The sequence below is a fragment of the Salvia splendens genome, chromosome 2 (genome assembly GCF_004379255.2).
Source record: "Salvia splendens isolate huo1 chromosome 2, SspV2, whole genome shotgun sequence".
In the NCBI taxonomy this organism is placed as follows: domain Eukaryota; kingdom Viridiplantae; phylum Streptophyta; class Magnoliopsida; order Lamiales; family Lamiaceae; genus Salvia; species Salvia splendens.
The window spans coordinates 43544912-43564004 of NC_056033.1; the positions used below are offsets into that span (position 1 = coordinate 43544912).

Genomic DNA, 19093 nt, shown 5'->3' on the forward strand with positions numbered 1-19093 from the left:
AAATGTGTCAATTTAACCGGGACGGAGAGACTAGTAAAGAGAGAATAAAAGTGTTGTTTTCTACCGCAAAGATACATTATAGTATTCCCTCCGTCCCGCACTACTCGCACCTTTCCTTTTGGGCACGGAGATTAAGGAATGAGTGATAGACAAAGTCAACAATTACGGCTGTAGGTATAAATTGTTACTAAAAATGGAAAGAGTGCAAATAGCTTGTGACGCCCAGAAAGGAAATAAGTGCAAGTAGTGCGGGACGGAGGGAGTATCATATTAATTAATGTTTAATTGCAGAAAGAAAACCTCAGGGCTCAGGCTAGGGCTGGAGAAAGATACCAAAATACCGGTCTTATCGTACCGAAAAAATATTAAAAATACTGAATTTTTGATTTTCAGTAAGGTAACTGTATGTATTTTCAAATACCACAGTATAACGTTGCATACCGAAATTCGGTATATACGTTAAAGTATAAATATAATTATATACTCCATCCGTCCCATAAAAATATGTGTACTTTCCATTTTCGTCAACCCCACAAAAATATGTGCATTCTATTTTTAAAAAGCTATATCATTTAAATATGTAGGTCCCACTATCCACTAACTCTACTTTAACTACCATTCTCATTCTCTCTTACTTTACCATACCATTCTCATATCTCTCTCTTACTTTACCAATTTTGTCTTAATTCCTGTGCCACACCTAATGCTCATATTTTTATGGGACGGATTATATATTTTAAACTATAAAATTTAATGTGAAATATAAATATAATTATGAATAAAATATATTTAATATATTTTTTAAATTATAAAATTATAATATAATATTCTAAAAACTCAAATTATTTCATTGATGTTGAAAGTCAGATATATAGCAAAAGTACGGTAAACCGAATTTGGGTACGATATACCGAAAATGAGGTATGCTATCGGTATGGAAATTCGCCATACCAAAAATTTTGGTAAGTTACATGTATGATTTTTTCGCATACCGAATTTACAATAAGGTATATAGTATAATCGTTTCGGTAAGGTATACCGTACCTACCCACCTCTAGCTCAGGCAAGTGTAATCAAATATGTGATGGATTTACTAATATTGAAAAATGGCCATAAAAATATTTTACATAAAATCATATGTGCGGGGAAGTTGGGTTTGAAGAGAGGCAAAAACACTTTCGAACAAGGACACAGAGAATCAAAAGAGGCGGAACTCAAACCGTTATTTTCTTAGCTAATTTAATAAACACATTTCACGTCCGCATACCCAAAACACACACACCGCTCGCGTACGCCGGCAGAAATCAACGAAATTGAATCCTAGCTTGCTATTTATTAGCTCGAAAAAGTCAAAATTTTATAGTTTTCCTGACTCCGTGTGATTGATTCTAGGTTTTGAGCTGCGAGAATTTCTGAATCTTTGCTCTGCAAAAAGCTGGCTATGGATTGCGAGCCGTACGACAGTAGTGGTTAGTGATTCCCTTCTTAATCCTAAAATTTTAGGTTTTGCTGGTTATTTATGTGACTTATTTGGGTTCGGAATGTCAGTATAATTGGATTAGGGTTTTTAAGTTCAATGTATTGTTGTATAATTTGCATTAGTACATTGTGATGCCCGCAGTTATAGTCACAATCCTAATTACTTTTAGATTTTCAGTTATTAATGTTTTCCTCAAAGTGCTGATTTTACTTGCTCATTTCTGTCAAGTGTTTGAATTTTGAAGTCATCTGTTTGGCCAGGAGCTCAAAAAACATTCCTTTGTCTGTTATCTTCCTTCTGGTCCTTACTCTGTTAGTTCTAAATTCTGTCAACTTCGTTTGTTCTGAGTTACCTTGTTTGCTGTTCCCTGCTCCTTATTTATATGATAGTATATTTAGTTACTTTGACAATGTGTTTGAAATTTGTAGCCCTCTTCAAAATCTCTTAAGATTAGTAACATTTGGATGGAACTGTTGAATTAGTGGTTTGGAATAGTGAAAGTGTAGAGGAAAAATAATCATACTGTTTCATTTATTGCTGCTTCCTCTGCATGGACTGAGAGTTCTAGATTATCAAACCATATTCACCTAATAGAATCTTGTGTATGGATCACTGGTTTTGCTGGTGGCGGTTGATTATAATTTTGTATCTAGATGGTTGTGTAGGGATAAAGATGGACTTCGTGGGGTTGAGATCTTATTCCTCATTAAAGTATTTTTTTCCCCTTCTTTTTCTCATTCTTTTCTGGAAACAGAGTTTTCAATAAATCACTATGTGAGTTACTTCTTATTGCTTTGGGGCACATTCCTTTCACTTAACATAGCTGGTATCTGTAACACTACCATCCTTTTTCAAAACAAATGCATATTGTTGATGAACAAGTAATCACGTGCAACTTTCTCTTTAGTAAGTTTGTTTTCTTCTTCACATGTCTTATACAATAAGCACGAACTAGCTGGATAACTCGTCTCAGTGTTTCATTCGTTACTCAATTTGGCCAACAACTTGGATTCTGGCATATCTGTCATGGGTTATTATGATCCCCTGATCTATGTTTTATTAACTTAGATGATATCTTCTATATTGCCAGACTACGTTTTTGCTTGTTATTTTTTATAGGCATCGTCTGTGACAAATATCTTTCTCCTCTCTTTCCCATTGATTCTGTTTCAGGAACTGATGATGATTTTCCTCCACCACATCGAAATACAAATAGAGTGTCAAGAGGTGGCTGCATTTCTGGTAATGGAAGGCCTGCTGCCTTGAGTTCTCACCCTTTTCCCCGGATCTATGAGGAGACTGACATGGAAGCTAAAATTCACCAGCTTGAGCAAGAAGCATACAGTTCAGTTCTAAGAGCCTTTAAAGCTCAAGATGATGCCATAACCTGGGTACAATTTTTACTGTGACGTGAATCTAATGTGGCTTATATCTTTCATCAGATCTAAAGGTTTATGCGTCTGCTCAATAAATTGTATATTCTCCAGGAGAAGGAAAGTTTAATTACAGAGCTCAGGAAAGAGTTAAGATTGTCAAACGAGGAACACAGGGATCTTCTCAGTAGGGTTAATGCTGATGATACAATCAGAAGAATCAGGTATTTTAAATAAAATAAGAGCTGTTAAAAAGTCACTCTCAAGTTTAATTTTGCAAATGATCATTTTATTGGTTAAGAGAATTTGGGAATACTGTCAGGGAGTGGAGGCAATCAGGGGGGCTGCAACAAAGCATTCATGGTGCCAATCAACCAGTACATGATGCAGTGCTGAGTCCGTCCATTTCAGCTTCTCGTAAAAAGCAAAAGATAGCCCCACAGTATCCTCCTGTATCTTATGGTGGGCCATCTCCTTCTTTCCACCCACAGGCAATTGCTACATCAAACCAGCCATCGTCCTCAGCTGCTAAGCGTGGACCTATAGCAGGGACAAAAGGAAAAAAGCACAAATCTGTGAGTTGGAAATTTAATATCTAATTTTTGTCTGCTATACCTTGACTGATACTATTTTTCAATAATTTACTTTATTTTCAGATACCACCTGGTTCATTAACGAAAATTCGGCATCCCTCTGGGCCAGCTGGAAGAGGTCAATTTGGTAACCGCGTTGGGGGCCTTCCAAATGAGCGGCCACAAGGTTCTTTTGATCCATTAATTGGACGGAAAGTCAGAACCAGATGGCCCGATGATAATAATTTTTATGAAGCTGTTATAACTGATTACAATGCAGTTGAGGTATATCCACCTCTCTTATAACTGTGGACCATTCTTTTCTCTTCATCAATTTCTGAAGTTAGCCCTATGCTATTTTCAGGGTCGACATGCTCTTGTTTATGACATAGGTACTGACTTTGAAACATGGGAATGGGTCAACCTAGCTGAGGTAGATAGCTTTTTTTTCTACATTACAGAATTCTCACAATTACATGCTTGCTTGTATTAGTTATCATGTTTTCTTATGTGCGTGATCTAATGTAATTGGATTGATTTCTTAAGCTTTGTTTTCTTATTTGTGTAATCTAAATCTCATAGCAAAAGCTAGGAATAATAAAAATCTCTGGAATGAGAAGAAGAAACAGAAGCCTAATTGACTAGTTAAATGTGGTATTATTGAGGCATGGGTATTAATTCAGTGGGAACGTTTGACATGGACTGTTTTGCCGAGTTCTTTCTGCCAAGGTGCTATATGTCCTTGGAACTATTAATAGGAGAAAAAACTTGCAAGCAGAAGGATTGAAGATTTATTGATATTACACTGTTTCTTGGGGATAGCCTCAACCTGATGCTTTTGGATTTCCACTGTAGATATCTCCGTCTGATATTAAGTGGGACGGTGAAGACCCTGGGATTTCTCGTCGTGGCAGTTACGGTGGAGCTGCCTGTGGGATCGGCCGACCTCTTGGACAAGATAATGCTCCAGGTTTGGGAAGAGGAAGGGGTTTACCCAAAGGCCAGTCCAGGAACGACCTTCCACCCCAAAATGGTATTGGAAAGAAAAGACTGGATGACATTCAGTTGCTTCATACCGAGACTTTGATAAAAGAGGTATGCCGTGGAGGTCTAGTGTCCACTTATTTGATTAGCTAAATGTTTTAATGATAGTTGTAGAAGGTTTTTAATGCTAGTATCCAGACCCTATTTGAATTGACAGAGCAAGGATCTAGTGTCCACTTGTTTTATTAGCTAATTGTTCATTAAGTTTGAATGTTGGTAGGTGGAGAAGGTTTTTAATGCTAGTCATCCAGATCCTGTTGAAATTGACAGGGCAAGGAAAGTTCTAAAGGTTAGAAAGCACATAATTCTTTTCGAATTAATTTCATGTGTATTTTGTCTTTCCGATGGGTTCTAATGTTTAGTTCTTATGATACAGGAACATGAGCTCGCTCTCAGCGATGCCATTGCAAGGTTTGCGGATTTATCTGATGGTGAAAGTGGTATGCTTTGCACTATCTTTTTAAGTTTCCTACTTTTTAGTCACTGGTAGTTTGATAGTATTTTAAGTATAATTTTACTTTGCATCTCCATTCCTTGAGCATTTTGTGATACTGACTTAAATTTCAGTCAATATGAACCCTGCCATCTTTTTAAGTTAGTCTCGAGTGGAAAAATGCTAGGTGAAAGACATAGGCATCAGTATTTATAAACTTAGTTTCTGGTCTTCCCAACGGATACTTGATGTCTAGAGTGGTGAATGAGATTCATCATTTGAAAGGAAATATGGAAATATCAAGGGGAAGGACAACAGAATAAATAATTGTATGCTAAGTTTTAAACTAATCCTATTATTTCAGTTGAAGAAAACAAGCCCTTGCTCATTAGGTCGTAAGGTGATATATTAGCTTAGAAGGCAAAGAAAATATCAACAAACTGAACAGCATTGCTCATTAAGCTGTGCTTTTCTTTGGTGGTTAAAAATTATCATATGAAAATGATGGATAAGAAAATTCTCTCCCTCTAAACCCTTCATTTTTTTCCATAATATTTATGAAAAATAAATTCACCCATTCTTATTTCTCTATTTGACTCCAAGGAGGGAAACTATTTTCACGAGTTGTCGTGATAATATTTTCCCTCCTTGGAGTGAAAATTAAGAATAAGAAAGTGTGAAGTATTTTATTTAGAAAATGATGGAAAGGGAATGAGAGATTTGGAGGGAGGGAATTTTCGTATTCCACCTTCTCTCGTGATAAATTTAACCACCTTAGAAAATAGGACCTTGGAGAGACTGTTTAGCAAGGAATCAAAATGCACTCACTAACTACTACTAGTACTTTTCTTTAATCAGCATGCAGAAACCCTGAAGCTCATCTATGAATGCTCAGCTGAAAGGTTTTGTATTTGGTAAAAGGGAAATCTGAATGGCAGTGTCGCTATATGAACTTTTAGAAGTTCCCCTCACGCTGTTAAATTTTCATAAAAGCTGCCTGCAGTTAACTTGGTTCCAACTAGGCTCAAATAATTCAGTTTACTCGGTTTTACACATCCTGCTTGGTTTCCAAACTCTTAATTTCGCAAAGTTAATATTGGTTTTATTTAGGAAGATTTTTATGTTCTTGTTGTGCATTGTGTTCCACTAAATAATTTCCTTTATTTCTCTTTTGGTGGTTGTGCATGACAGACGAAGGTGGTGGCTTCGAACATGGCCAGGCACTGGAGCGAGCATAACACCCCCACACCAGTGATGATAATTTAGGATGAAGGAGGGATGGAAATTGGTGGTAAATTGGCATTTATGGGTAGAATCAACTTCTGTGACTAATACCGACATGGTAGAATACTGATCGATTTAGGGCTGTTGTATAATTCAGATAACATTCCTTAACATTATGATTGTTTTTGAGTCCGGTAAGCCAAGTCCTTAGGTGCGTTGTTCTTAGATTATAGTAGTTTGTAAAATATAAACACGTGGTATGTAAAATTTTTGTTCATGTCCTCTTGTAGAAAATCAATTAATTATCCCCAAATTAGAAGCTTCGTTAAGAACAAAATCTTCCTCCCTGAATCATATATATTCGCAGAGGCGGAAATTAGATTCTCGAGGAGGGAAAATAAATTAATGGATGCTGATGAAAGGGAAAGAATGTTAATTCCATTGATCTACATCTTCTTCTGCCTCTGTGTGGTGGTCGGCGTCCTCCTTGTCTTCTCATCCGATCTTTCTCGGCCGTGGCATCCGTTTGCTGCTTTAGCCCAGGCTCTTTTGGCTCTTCGCCTACATTTATTCCTGCATCGACCATTGCCTCCACCAAGCCGTATGATCATGATCATCATTAAATATATGGTCTCAACAGTGGCAAAGTATCAATCACTTTTTTTTTCATTACTGAATTGTATATATGTATGATGTTGATCGGAGAAACTCGAATACTAGCTAGCATTTCTTTCACACACAAATTAAAGGAAAAAAGAAGTTAACTGAAAATCAGGACATTCATCTTTACAACTTTCCTAGTTGCAATCTGTAGGTTTAAAGGATACTATCTTATTTTGTAAGTCATATCCTATCAAGAAATCCATTTGTGCCAAATTACCAAATATTGGCTCATCATTTGTGGGTGCAAAAGCTAGGCACAAATTATTTTTCCTAGTCTTGATAAAAGTGTTTAGAGGCTTCAATTTCACATCAGCCCCTATGAAATGAAATATGATTTCTGGAACTTTTGTCACACTTGTTGAATAATAGCATAAATCCAACAGTCCCTTTGGATCATCCACTTCTTTCATCTTCATATGCCTCCTCACTTGTGCTGTAACTTTATCGTATAATTCCTGTGGGAGAAAAGTCAATGTTGTACCTGAGTCAATGATGATATTGTCATCCTCAATTCCCTTGGAACTATTTGAAGATGAATAGCTGTCAAATTCAACTCTATTATTCCCAACACTAATCCCTTTAATGTCAACAAGTATAAAGTCTTAGTGCATCAGCAGTGGCGGACGTCAACGCGGAATTCCCACCGGTGTGCGGGAATTCCGTGGCGGACGTCCGCCATTGTGCGTGGCATACACGGATACGGAATTCCGTCGAGGAATTCGCAGTTCCGTGCGGACGTCCGCCATTGCGTTGACTCGCACGGACGTCCGCGCAGAATTCCCGTATATTGCATTAAATGGTTTTTTTTCGGTTCCTATATATACATCCCGTTGAACTTCATTTCATTCGCACCACTTTTATTAACGAGTATCTCTCTCTAAAAATACCTTTCTTTCGAAGAACAATGGAGCACCACGATAGCGATTCTCTCGCCTCGAGCGAGTCACCGGCGCCGCATTTTCCCATCGGCAGGAGTACGTCGATGTCCACTGCGATGTCTCAAATGTCGGGGATGATGCCCCAATCTCAAATGCCACTGGGTATGATGCCCCAGTACTACAACATGTACCCGCAGTGGTATGAGATGATGCCCCAGATGCCCGGGGCGAGTACCGGAATGATGCCCCAGATGCCGGGGATGATGATGCCCGGGATGATGCAGGGATCGCTTGTCGCTGCGGGGGGAGTAGGCAGGGGGTCCCCCAATCGCCGGTGGACAACGTCTATCGGCCCTATATGGACCTACTGTCGATGGACAACCCGACGAGTTCTCCTCTCGAGACTCAGTTCACTGGCAATGACACGTTCTCGCTCGAGGAGTTGGGGCTTTCTCCGATCCGGGATTCTCCCACCGACGCATCACCGGCGACAGTGAGGAGGGGGGACCGAGCTAGGGAGGGGCAGGGGACGGGGCGTCCCGGTGTACGGTGGTGAGGTGGGGGCCGCTGAGGTGGGGGAGGGATCCAGCAAGAACAGGAGGACCGTCTGGATCATGGACGAGTGCGTCGCGCTGGCGAAGGCGTGGATCAGTGTAGTGGAGGATCCATACGTCGGGGCGAACCAGCACATCGATCGGATGTGGTGGCGCATTAGCCAAAGCTACCTCCAGTTCAAACCGCCAGGGGGGAAGCCTCACAACGCAGAGCAATGCCGAAAACAGTGGGACCGGTTGAAGAGGCAGCTCAGCCGATTTGCCGGCATTTACACAAACAACCTCCGCTCGGCAACCAGCGGCATGTCTGCCGAGGATGTGAAGCTGCTGGCTCATCAGCAGTTCCCCGACGCTGACAAGGGCTTCAGGGAATTAAGTATTGGTCGGTGTATCTTGTGGTGCAGTCTTCGCCCAAGTTCACTGCGGGTGTTGAATCCGGCTGGCCGAAGTGGACGAAGATCAGCGCCTCCGGAGAGTACAGTAGCAGTGCTGGTTCCACGGAACTCTCCCCTCCCGAGTCAGAGTTCCCCACACCCACATCGTCGGCCCGCCGCCGTCACCCGGTTGGGCAAAAGTTCACGGCGCGGATGGCGAGGGGAAGCACCAGCGGATCTGCCGAGGCCCAATCGGCAGCACCCGCCCAAAACGATCCCGAGAACCCCGATAACCCCTCATTCGCCCGCATCGCGGCACATGAAACCTTGTTACGTGCAATGGTTGAATGGCACCAATCGACCGACCCCCATTACAAGCGGTCGCTTAAACCCCTCATCAACAATATGTGGCGCGATTTAGGGTTCGGAGTCATGTCGGACGGTGACGACGGGAGGGATGGCGGCGGCGGGGACGGCGACGGGGAATCCGATGAGTGAGAAGCCGGTTTTTATTTTAATAATATAATTTTTTTAGTAATTATGTATTTTTTTTATAATGAAGTATGTTTTTTTTAAATAAAGTGGTTGCATTTTCTCTGTATTCGTGTCGACTATTTAATTTCATAAATTTCTTACTTCCGTAAATTGTTTAATTCCAGAAATTGTTTAATATGTGAATTTGTGATTTTTTTAATGTAAGAATTCCGCAGGGGAATTCCGCCACAGTGCAGTGGGAAGTTCGTATGACAAGACAGTGCAGTAGGAAGTCCGTACGACGTGGCAGGAGGTGTTTTTGGGAATTCCGTGGGGAATTTCGCTGGGAATTCCGCGCCACTGCTGATGCTCTTAGGGAACCTGGCCATTAAGACAGTTGTCTCCACGTCATCACCTGGCACATCAACATCATCCCCAAAACTCATTTTACTAGAAGACAAGGCTCCGCCTATGTATGATCCGAGTACGAGAATCTGCCTCGGGTCAAAGATCCCATTTGGGTGATTAGTGACAATTCACCGCCACCTAAGCCCACAATCCCGGTCACATGAGGACCAAATGCGCCACGGTTGTTATGTCCACATCCAATAACAACATTGGGAATTGCCACGGAACCTAATCTTAGAGTTTCCGTGGCAAGATAACCATTACTAAACGACTTGTCGTCATATCCAATGGTGTAACGACAAGTGTCCTGGAGACAAGAAGTCCTCCCATGAAGGGCATTGCATGGAGCAGAAGTACAAGCAGCAGGTTTGTAGGTTTGAAGAAAACTTAGGTTGAAAAAGTGGGGCTTTTTGGCGAAAGCATTCTGTACAAGGCTTGCATTGGATCCAAACAAGGTCGCTGCCGGTGTAGACAGCAGCTAAAGTTTCGACTGGTGGCGTGCCAATGGACAGCTTCATCAGATATTCTCCTTTGTCAAAAAAATATCAACTAGCGGCGTTTGAGATATGCGTGTGTTGGCATGGTGGTTGAAAGAAGGTCGCAAAATGGTCATAAATGGGTGCGACCAAGAAATAAGGGAAGGAGATTGTAAGAATTCCCTACGAATTAGGTCTATGGTATGGCCTTGTGTTGTGATCATAGACATCTTATTGATAGCAATGATTAACGTTGTGACACAAGTGGCAGTTTTCATTGTGCTTCTTTGAATTTGTGTAGTGAGATGAGATGCATTTATATTGAATTTGAGAGATTGATTAGATTTTGAGATTTTTTGCTATAATTGCCTGACTTTTCTTTGGTAATGCTTTAATTTTGTGCCATCATTATTGTCGATATCCATCAATTGAGGATTTAGTCTTGTATATCTGTATTCAATAAAATTAAATACTAGTTGGTATCTTTCTTATTCAGAAAAAGCCCAAAAGGCATAATACTTACCAAGTAAACTATCAAGTCGTTCAACAAATATAGCATATAATGAATTATTATCCTCTCGAGTGGCTTATATTCAAAATTTATTGCATCTAATTGTATGGAGAAATGTTCCTTACATCGTAAGTCTTTTTGTTTTTTTTTTCATATATAAAACTGCCTAAACTGGCGGACTGCATTTAATTTGTGTTAGGTTAAAAATGATTGTTTAACTGCGATACAAAAATACACTAACAGGGCGTAGTACAACCCAATGAAAAAAAGAGAAATTAAACAGAAAATAAATTGAATTGAAATTACAAAGAAGAATTCGAAACAATAAACCGTAAAGATGTAAGCCGAGTCGATGAGTCCTCTTTCCGCAAGACGAGATACGCCCCGGTAGTGCTCTCAGTTTGGCGTGTCGTCCCCAAAGATAAAACGGCTTGGTCTTGTTCGTTGCAGCACCGCAGACGGAACAAGCTCCGGTGAACTAGATGATGGTGAGGGCAGAGCTTCGACGAGAAGACAATGCAGAGAGGGAGAGAGCTATGCAAATGTGTTGCGTGTCTAATAATGTGCAATGCATGAAGTGACTGCCTATTTATAGGCCAATTCCACCCGCAGGAGCATTGATGGAGTCAACAACCATCATGTGTGCCATTATGGCTTGACTGTAACCGCCGGAGGTTATTGGCTGGTGCACTAGCCATTGGGAGCTGAAGAGACACGACGGGATACACCATGGACCGTCGGGGTCCATCGGAGACCTTTTATCTCCCGTTATACGTCGGGGTCCAGCGGTGACCTTTTTGACTCCCGTTGTGAGTCGGGGTTGACAAACTCATTGTTTAGGATGTTTAGATGGGTGATTAACACATGTTGTTGAATCTCTTGAGGTATAAAGTATATGTTTCACCCACTTTTCAGCTATTTTTAGAGTTAACGAGTTTGTCGGAGTTTTGATGCAAGAACAGGTCTAAAACGGGCAAAACGGAGCGAACGGGCTGATCACAGAAATTTTGCCCGACCGGGCGATTTCCATATAAAAAACGCCCGGCCGGACGTTAGCCGAAGACAACAGAAAGTTCGCTCGACCGGGCGTTTTTTATCCAACGAAACGCCCGGCCGGGCGTTTGAAGACTTCGTCGCGATTTACCCAGAACGCCCGGCCGGGCATGTTCCCATTTACAAATCGCCCGGCCGGGCGATAACTGCTGTTGCCCACTTTTGCCTCTTTCTCACTCCGGATATAAAAGGGTTCTCACTCATTTCCAAACCCTAACTTCCACACTACGAATCTGAGCAAGAAAGCAAAGTTTTGAGAGGATTTGAAGTCAAGGAGCTTCCCATTTTCAAGAGATTGAAGGAAGGAGACTCCCCACCATCAATTCCACCATAGAGAGTTCTAGTTATCATTTCTATTATGTTTAGCTTTGTTTTCCTTGTTTTTGCTTTTATTTTAGCTTTGACTATGAGTAGCTAAGCTTTTAATAGGGATTTGGTGAAGTTTGAATGGATTGTATGGATTGAATCTATGGTTGAATATATATCTATCTCTTTTGTTGGTTTTGTTGAGCCTTGGTCTTTTAATATCTAATTGCTTAGCTACCAATTAGATAAATCTTGTGCCTAATTGATGTTATTGAGAAATACATGATTAGGATAGATGTGTAATCAACAACTCCGTGCATTATATGTAGTCGAGAGATGCATAAGCTAGAGAGAGGGCTTGGGTCCGTTGTGCTTTGGAGTCAATCTCGAATTGTATGGACGAGACTCCTACACTAGAGATTGACCCACGTGTTAGATGCACCCGAGAGGGGGTCTAACCGATTATCCCGACTTTCCTAATCACATTTGAGGCCCAATAGATGAGCATGACCCGTAGATGAAATCCTTGATCCATTCTAACGGATCCATTTCCCTATACTTCCCAATTTGTGTGAAAACCTATCTTTGTTTGTTTGTTTTTCTTAGTTAATTGTCTTACTAGCTTAATTATTCTTTGATCTTAGTTAAGAAAACCAAAAACCCCTTTTATTAGTCTAGATAGTGTTCAAAGTTGCATCATAGTACTCAAACCGGCTTTTAGTCTTCATGGATCGATAATTTAGCTTGCTACGTGCTACTTAACTCGTACACTTGCGGGTGACGCTTTTGAATGCTAAATTAGCATGAGTCAAGTTTTTGGCGCCGTTGCCGGGTACTAAGTTTGCTTTTATGTTTGATATTGTGAAAAGATAGAGAATACTAGTTTAGACATTTTACTTGCTTTATTTATTTAGTTTAGTTTTCTAGTTTAGCTCTAATTTGACTTTGTTTCCTCTCTTGTGTTGTGTAGGTTTTTATGCTCACGCGCTCAAGTCGTCTACCCTTTGAGCCGATTAATTTAGAGATAGAAGCCGCCAATAGACGAAGAAGAGGACGAAGGAGAAGAGCAAGAGCTCAACATCAAGTTGAGCCAATGGAAAATCCACATGGGAACAATGAGGGAGTTCCCCCTCCACCTCCACCTCCTTTAAATCAAGACTAAATCATTCTCCAACTACAACAAGAAATGGCGGAGATGAGAAGGGAAAGAGAGAAGGAAAGGAGGCGAGAGGCTCCGGTTAGAGACACATTTGGGAACGTCAATATCCCAACTCCACCTTATGATACAAGGGTGAATGCCAACAATTTTGAGTTGAAGACGGGATTGATTCAATTTGTGGAGCAACGTGTTTTCTCGGAAATGCCCACTGAGGATCCTAATAGGCACTTAGCTAAATTCTTGGAGATTGCCAATACAACTAAGCTTAATGGGGTTCTTGACGATACAATCAAACTTAGGCTATTTCCATTCTCATTGTCGGGATATGCTAGAGATTGGTTTGATAACCTTGAGCCGGGCTCGGTTACAAGTTGGGACGACTTAGCCCAAAAGTTTTTGGATCGATTCTTCCCTCTAAGCTCCACTCTCAACCTCCAAGCAGAGATCTCCCACTTTAAAATGAAGGGCCAAGAGTCTATGTTTGAGGCTTGGGAGAGATTCAACGCCTTGCTAAAGAAATGCCCCAACCATGGGCTATCTCCGGGCCATCAAGTGAGCCTCTTCTACAATGGATGCTCGGAGTTTATCAAGAGTCAATTAGACCTTGGTTCGGGGGGTTCATTCTTGGACAAAGGGGTCGAGGAGTGCAAGAAGATGCTTCAAAGGCTTGCCTATACTAGCAAGGGTTGGAGCTCGGGCCGAGATAGTTCAATGCCGGTAGCTTCGGTTGTGGATTCAGATGCATTCAATCTTCTCAACCAACAAATGATGTTGTTGAATCAAAAGGTGGATGGCCTTAGTTTGGGAGTGGCACCTATGGGAGAGCCTTTACATACCGTGGAAGATGTCAATTATGTGCATTAAGGAGGGAATCAAAGGAACTTCTACAACTATCACCCTAACAATGGGGGTGGTAATTACCAAGGCTATCGCTCACCCTTCAATGCACATCCAAACCTTTCTTATGGCAATCCAAACAATGCTATCCAACCACCTCCGCCACCTCGTTTCCCTACACCTAGTGGGTCGACAAGTGGGGCCGCTAATGTGCCCACCAATTCTAAACCTTCAAGTGATGATGTCACCCATGAGCTTCTAAAAGCTCTAATGGAGAAGACCGATGGAATCATGGCACAATCTACTAAGAGAATTGATAAGGTTGAGACGGCGGGTAGTGGATGTCACCACGAGAATGGGGGCTTTGGAGCATCAAATGAGTCAAATTGCCCAAGCCGTGGGTCAACTTCATCAACCGGGGCAATTCCCAAGCAACACCATTCCTAACCCAAAGGATTGCAAGGCTATCAATTTGAGGAGTGGAACAAGCTATAAGAGCCCCCTATGCCCGAAAAGGAAGCTATTGTGCAACCCGATGAAGAAGAGACAATAGAGGTGGAGACACCAACGAAGAGCCCACCAAAAGATCAACCCGAGACAATAGTTCCTCCTAAGCCCACGGAAGTTAAACTTCCTTTCCCTCAAATGATGCAAAAGAAAAAGAAGGATGAACAATTTTCAAGATTTTTGGATATCTTTAGGAAAGTTCAAATTAACATCCCTCTTGTTGAAGCACTTCAACAAATGCCAAGTTATGCAAAGTTCCTAAAGGATGTGGTCTCACTAAAGAGGAAATGGGGGCACTATGAGACGGTCAACTTGACGGAGAGTTGCAGTGCAATTATTCAAAGGAAGTTGCCGGCCAAAATGCAAGATCCGGGAAGCTTCACTATTGAGTGCACTATTGGAAATTGCTTTGTGGGGAATGCCTTGTGCGATCTAGGGGCTAGCATTAATCCTATGCCATTGTCCTTCTTCAACAAGTTGAATATTGGTAAATTGAGATCGACTAGCATTACTTTGCAAATGGCGGATAGGTAGTTTTTGGCTTTGAACCTTCCATAGTCAACACCATCAGATACACAGGCGGACTAGTAGCGCGATGCTTTGAACTATTCCTCCACGGCGTGCACCGAGACAATGATGTTAACACTTAAACACCTCAACCTCATCCGTTCTCACGTTTTGTGTCCATTTCAGGCCTTGGACACCACTTTGGATTCATAAGTGTATCGTTTGAAGCGGCCCACTTCACACTTACATAGGTGATTCCTCGTTAAGTATCTTGCCATACTTGGTCTCCTTGAGAACTTCATCTCAACGAGATCCTTTAGGGATCATTAAAAGTCATAGACTTAACCTCACCACTAGGCAAGTTTTACAACACTCTATTGCTTAGTTTTCCCATTGAACCAAGTTCTTGGGATCTCCAGTCATCATGGTTGGGTTACCACTATGACAATTCTTTAGTTTGTGGATTTCAAACTCATTCCCTCTAGCAATTTATTCATTTGATCACGATTTAACCCTTTGGTTAGCGGATCCGCTAGATTATCCAATGACTTTACGTAGTCAATTGTAATCACCCCTGTTGTGATCAAATGTCTCACGGTATTATGTCGTCGACGAATGTGTCGAGACTTACCATTGTACAAGCCACTATTTGCCCTCCCAATAGCGGCTTGGCTATCACAGTGAATTAACACTGGAGGCACAGGCTTTGATCAACATGGAATATCTTCAAGGAAGTTTTTAAGCCATTCGGCTTCTTCCGCGGCTTTATCTAAAGCTATGAATTCAGATTCCATAGTGGATCGGGCTATACATGTTTGTTTCGTGGATTTCCATGAGACAGCACCACCCCCAATAAATAGTAAAGACATATCCACTTGTTGAAAGTGAGTCTTTGTTATCGGATATCCAATTTGCATCGCAGTACCCTTCAAGTACCGGGGGTATCTCGAAAAGTTGTAGCCCATGATTTGTGTATACTTGAGATACCTCAAAACTCTTACAAGAGCTTTCCAATTCTCCTTGTTTGGATTGCTCGTGTATCGTCTCAACTTGTTCACGGCGCAAGTAATATCAGGTCGAGTGCAATTAGGAAGATACATAATGCATCCAATGACCCGTGCATAATCTTTTTGTGCAAGGGGTTCACCCCTGTTCTTGCTGAAATGAACATTGAGCTCTCTAGGCGTCTTAGCTGGGATGCCATCATAGGCATTGAATTTCTTTAGTACTTTCTCAATATAATGAGATTGTGTTAATGTGATTCATTTGAATTAGAATTTTTTATTCCAAAAATCACATCGGCTAGACCCATATCCTTCATGTCAAAGTTTTTCTTTAGCATGGTTTTCGTATAGTTAATCACTTAGGTGTTACTACCCATGATTAACATATCATCAATGTAGAGACACACTATAACGTATCCATTATCAGTGTTTTTAATGTAGACACATTTGTCACATTCGTTGATTTTAAATCCATTTGATAACATCACATTATCAAATTTCAAGTGTCATTGCAACGACGCTTGTTTCAATCCATAGAGGGACTTAACCAGTTTGCAAACCTTTTACTCTTGTCTAGGTACTACAAAACCTTCAGGTTGTTCCACATAGATTTCATCTTAAGTCACCATCTATACTTATCAACTGTTCAAACGGCCTTAAACTTGCTTTTAAGGACTCATTTGAATCCTAAAGGTTTAGCACCTTCAGGTAGATCAACCAACACCCAAGTGTGATTTAGCAAAATTGAATCAATTTCGCTTTGAACAGTTTCTCTTTAGTGCAGCCCATCTGGGCCAGCAAAGACTACTTTTATCGATGTTAGTTCTTCATCCAACATAAAAGCAATATAGTCAGGACCAAATGTCTTTGGTGTACTGACCCTACTACCACGTCTTAGTATTGTATCGTTTGGATCAGGCCTTGTTCGCTTGCGCGATTCTGGCTCTTCATCCGCTGATTTAGAACTAGTGGCTTCATCCTCAATTCTCGTCTCAGAATTGGATGCAACATTTTCCTTGTCTTTGCGAGGAAATATATTTTTTCAAGAAATACTACATTTCTTTACTCGATTGTTGTTCCTATGGTCGCAGTATGTATTTCAGACTTGTAGACAACAAATCGATATGCACTACTATTAAGTGCATACCCAATAAAGATGCAATCAATCGTGTTAGGACCGATTGTAACTTCTTTCGGCGGAGGAACCATCACCTTTGTCAAACACCCCCACACACTTTGAGGTATTTGTAGGATGACTTCCTTCTCTTTCACAACTTGTAAGGAGTGACATCCTTACTTTGAGTGGAATTTGTTTAGGATGTAGTTAGCTGTCAAAACAGCTTCCCCCACATGTTCTGGGGCATCCCCGATGTAACATCCCAAAAATTTGTATGACCTTTATTTAATAAATGTCGGTTGGAAATTTCATTTATGAAATTTAAATTGTTGCTACGTGTTTGAGTTTGGTTATGTGGAATAAATCATCATGGGGGAATTGGAATGAAGTGCTAATTAGATTTTAATGTGGGGAGTCAATTTAAATAAAATCATGCATCTTGTTCTAGCCAAAAAAATGGCTATTGTCGGCCCCTCCAATTATTGAGAATTTATTCTTTATTGGATTTAATTAATTGTTTTGGGATATTCATCCAATTAAATCCAATTAAATCTTGCCACATTTTATTCCCTCGCCCCAATTCAATTAAGAGTTGAATTATTTCCTTGTGGCTAATTAAGCCAATTTTCGGTGTCCCTATTTTTTAGAGGAGAATATATTTGTTTCTTATTTTGTGGAATCCCTTTTATTCAATGGAATACCAAATTAATACCTAAGTCAATTAATTGGGGATGTGAATATTTCCTTGTGTCGCACGCCCCATTTTGGTTAATTTCCTTGTGCAAATTTATTTAGTTGTTGCCTATTTTATGGGAGTCTTTTCCTATAAAGAAATTACCAAATTTAAATCCTATTCTATTTAATTGAGGATTTAAATAATTTCCTTGTGCATTTCCTTATGGAATTTTCGTCCCTTCCTCATTATTTTCCTACTTGGAGATTTAATTTATTTTGTTCCCTTGTTTATGGAATATTCACTTTTATTTCCTAAGTTGTGAATATATTCTCTCCAAGTAAATACCAAATAAATTCCTTGTTATGCTCTACATGGAATTTTCGAATTCCTCCCCATCCTACATGCCTATTTTATTCTTTTAATTATGTGACTTTTATTTCATTTGGCCATTATGTTATCCCTCCATAATTAATTAAATAATTCTTTAAACTTTAACCTAATCCTATACAAAACACCTAAACTAAACCCTAGCCCCCATCTCCCTCAAAATTTCGTGCCTCCCCCCTTCACTCTCCATCCTCTCCAAAAACTTCTTCCCTCATTGTTTCTTGCATCAATTGGAGTGGATTTTTCAAGAGTTTCGACGAATCGCCTCCATCCTTGTTCCTACCGTCGTTTTCGTGATTCGAAAAGGTATAACTAAGTTTTTCTTCTCATCTCTTCATTGAAACATTATTCTTGAATCCTACATGCATATAGAGGGTGTAGGATTAATAGATCGAAAAATTTATCGGTGGGAAAGTGTGATTGCATAAGAACTTTGATAATATTGTGTTTTTGATTGAAATCATGTGATGTTGGATTGGAATAGTTGGTGAATGATGTGAGTTCATGTGCAAATATGTGTGTGAGAAACTTTTAAGCATGATTATGTGTGTTCGAGCATGAAAAATCGATGTTTGTTTGATGGAAGATGAAAACCCTATTTTCGATCTATGAACCTGAAAATCTGTGGTGCACGACCAGTGACTTATGATCTGTGATTGACCTATCAAACGAACGAATTTTGCTATGAAATATTTACTGAGTAAACTTCAAGATGTTTTCTGTGTCTCGTGTGAATTTCAGCCCGTTTTATCGAAAAATGAATTTTTAATAAATTTTTGAAGTTGACTGCGCAAATCTGCCAGAAACGTGAGTTCTCGCCAAGAATGTTTCGTTTTCTTTTTGTCTGACCAAATGACCTCCGATTGATGTGATTCTTGAGATATATGAAAATTTGAAGTGTCTTCTGTATTGTGTTAAATTTTCAGCTTTTTTTGGCATCGTATGAATTTATGGTGAATTTTTCAAATGAACTGCGCAATACTGCCAGAAATTGTATGTTCCGACCAGAGAGTTCAATATGTGATATGACTGACTAAATGACGTGATTTCGATATGAAAATTTTCATGGATGAACT

At 40.3% G+C, this 19093-nt stretch overlaps 2 protein-coding genes and 1 non-coding gene across 4 annotated transcripts; 2 read left to right on the forward strand and 1 right to left on the reverse strand.

Annotated features, from left to right (window-relative positions):
- The first annotated feature begins 1156 nt into the window (after positions 1 to 1156).
- Positions 1157 to 6439, forward strand: LOC121793070 (protein EMSY-LIKE 3-like). Of its 2 annotated transcripts, XM_042191277.1 has the most exons (11): positions 1157 to 1469; positions 2654 to 2722; positions 2806 to 2871; positions 2968 to 3077; positions 3176 to 3428; positions 3510 to 3710; positions 3790 to 3858; positions 4281 to 4520; positions 4690 to 4758; positions 4846 to 4909; positions 6094 to 6439. In XM_042191277.1, the coding sequence occupies exons 2-11, from the start codon at positions 2660 to 2662 to the stop codon at positions 6138 to 6140; spliced, it is 1182 nt and encodes a 393-aa protein (XP_042047211.1). In that variant the 5' UTR covers positions 1157 to 1469; positions 2654 to 2659; the 3' UTR covers positions 6141 to 6439. The 2 variants fall into 2 exon arrangements, with proteins under 2 accessions (XP_042047211.1, XP_042047210.1); XM_042191276.1 differs by having other exon boundaries at positions 2654 to 2871.
- A 6972-nt stretch (positions 6440 to 13411) lies between these two features.
- Positions 13412 to 13518, reverse strand: LOC121793196. The gene has a single exon (XR_006049034.1). It is a non-coding gene; the product is annotated as a small nucleolar RNA R71 (small nucleolar RNA).
- Positions 13519 to 14323: 805 nt separating this feature from the next.
- Positions 14324 to 14860, forward strand: LOC121780345. Its single transcript, XM_042177930.1, has one exon. It carries the CDS (start codon positions 14324 to 14326, stop codon positions 14858 to 14860), a length of 537 nt encoding a protein of 178 aa, XP_042033864.1.
- The last annotated feature ends 4233 nt before the right edge of the window (positions 14861 to 19093 follow it).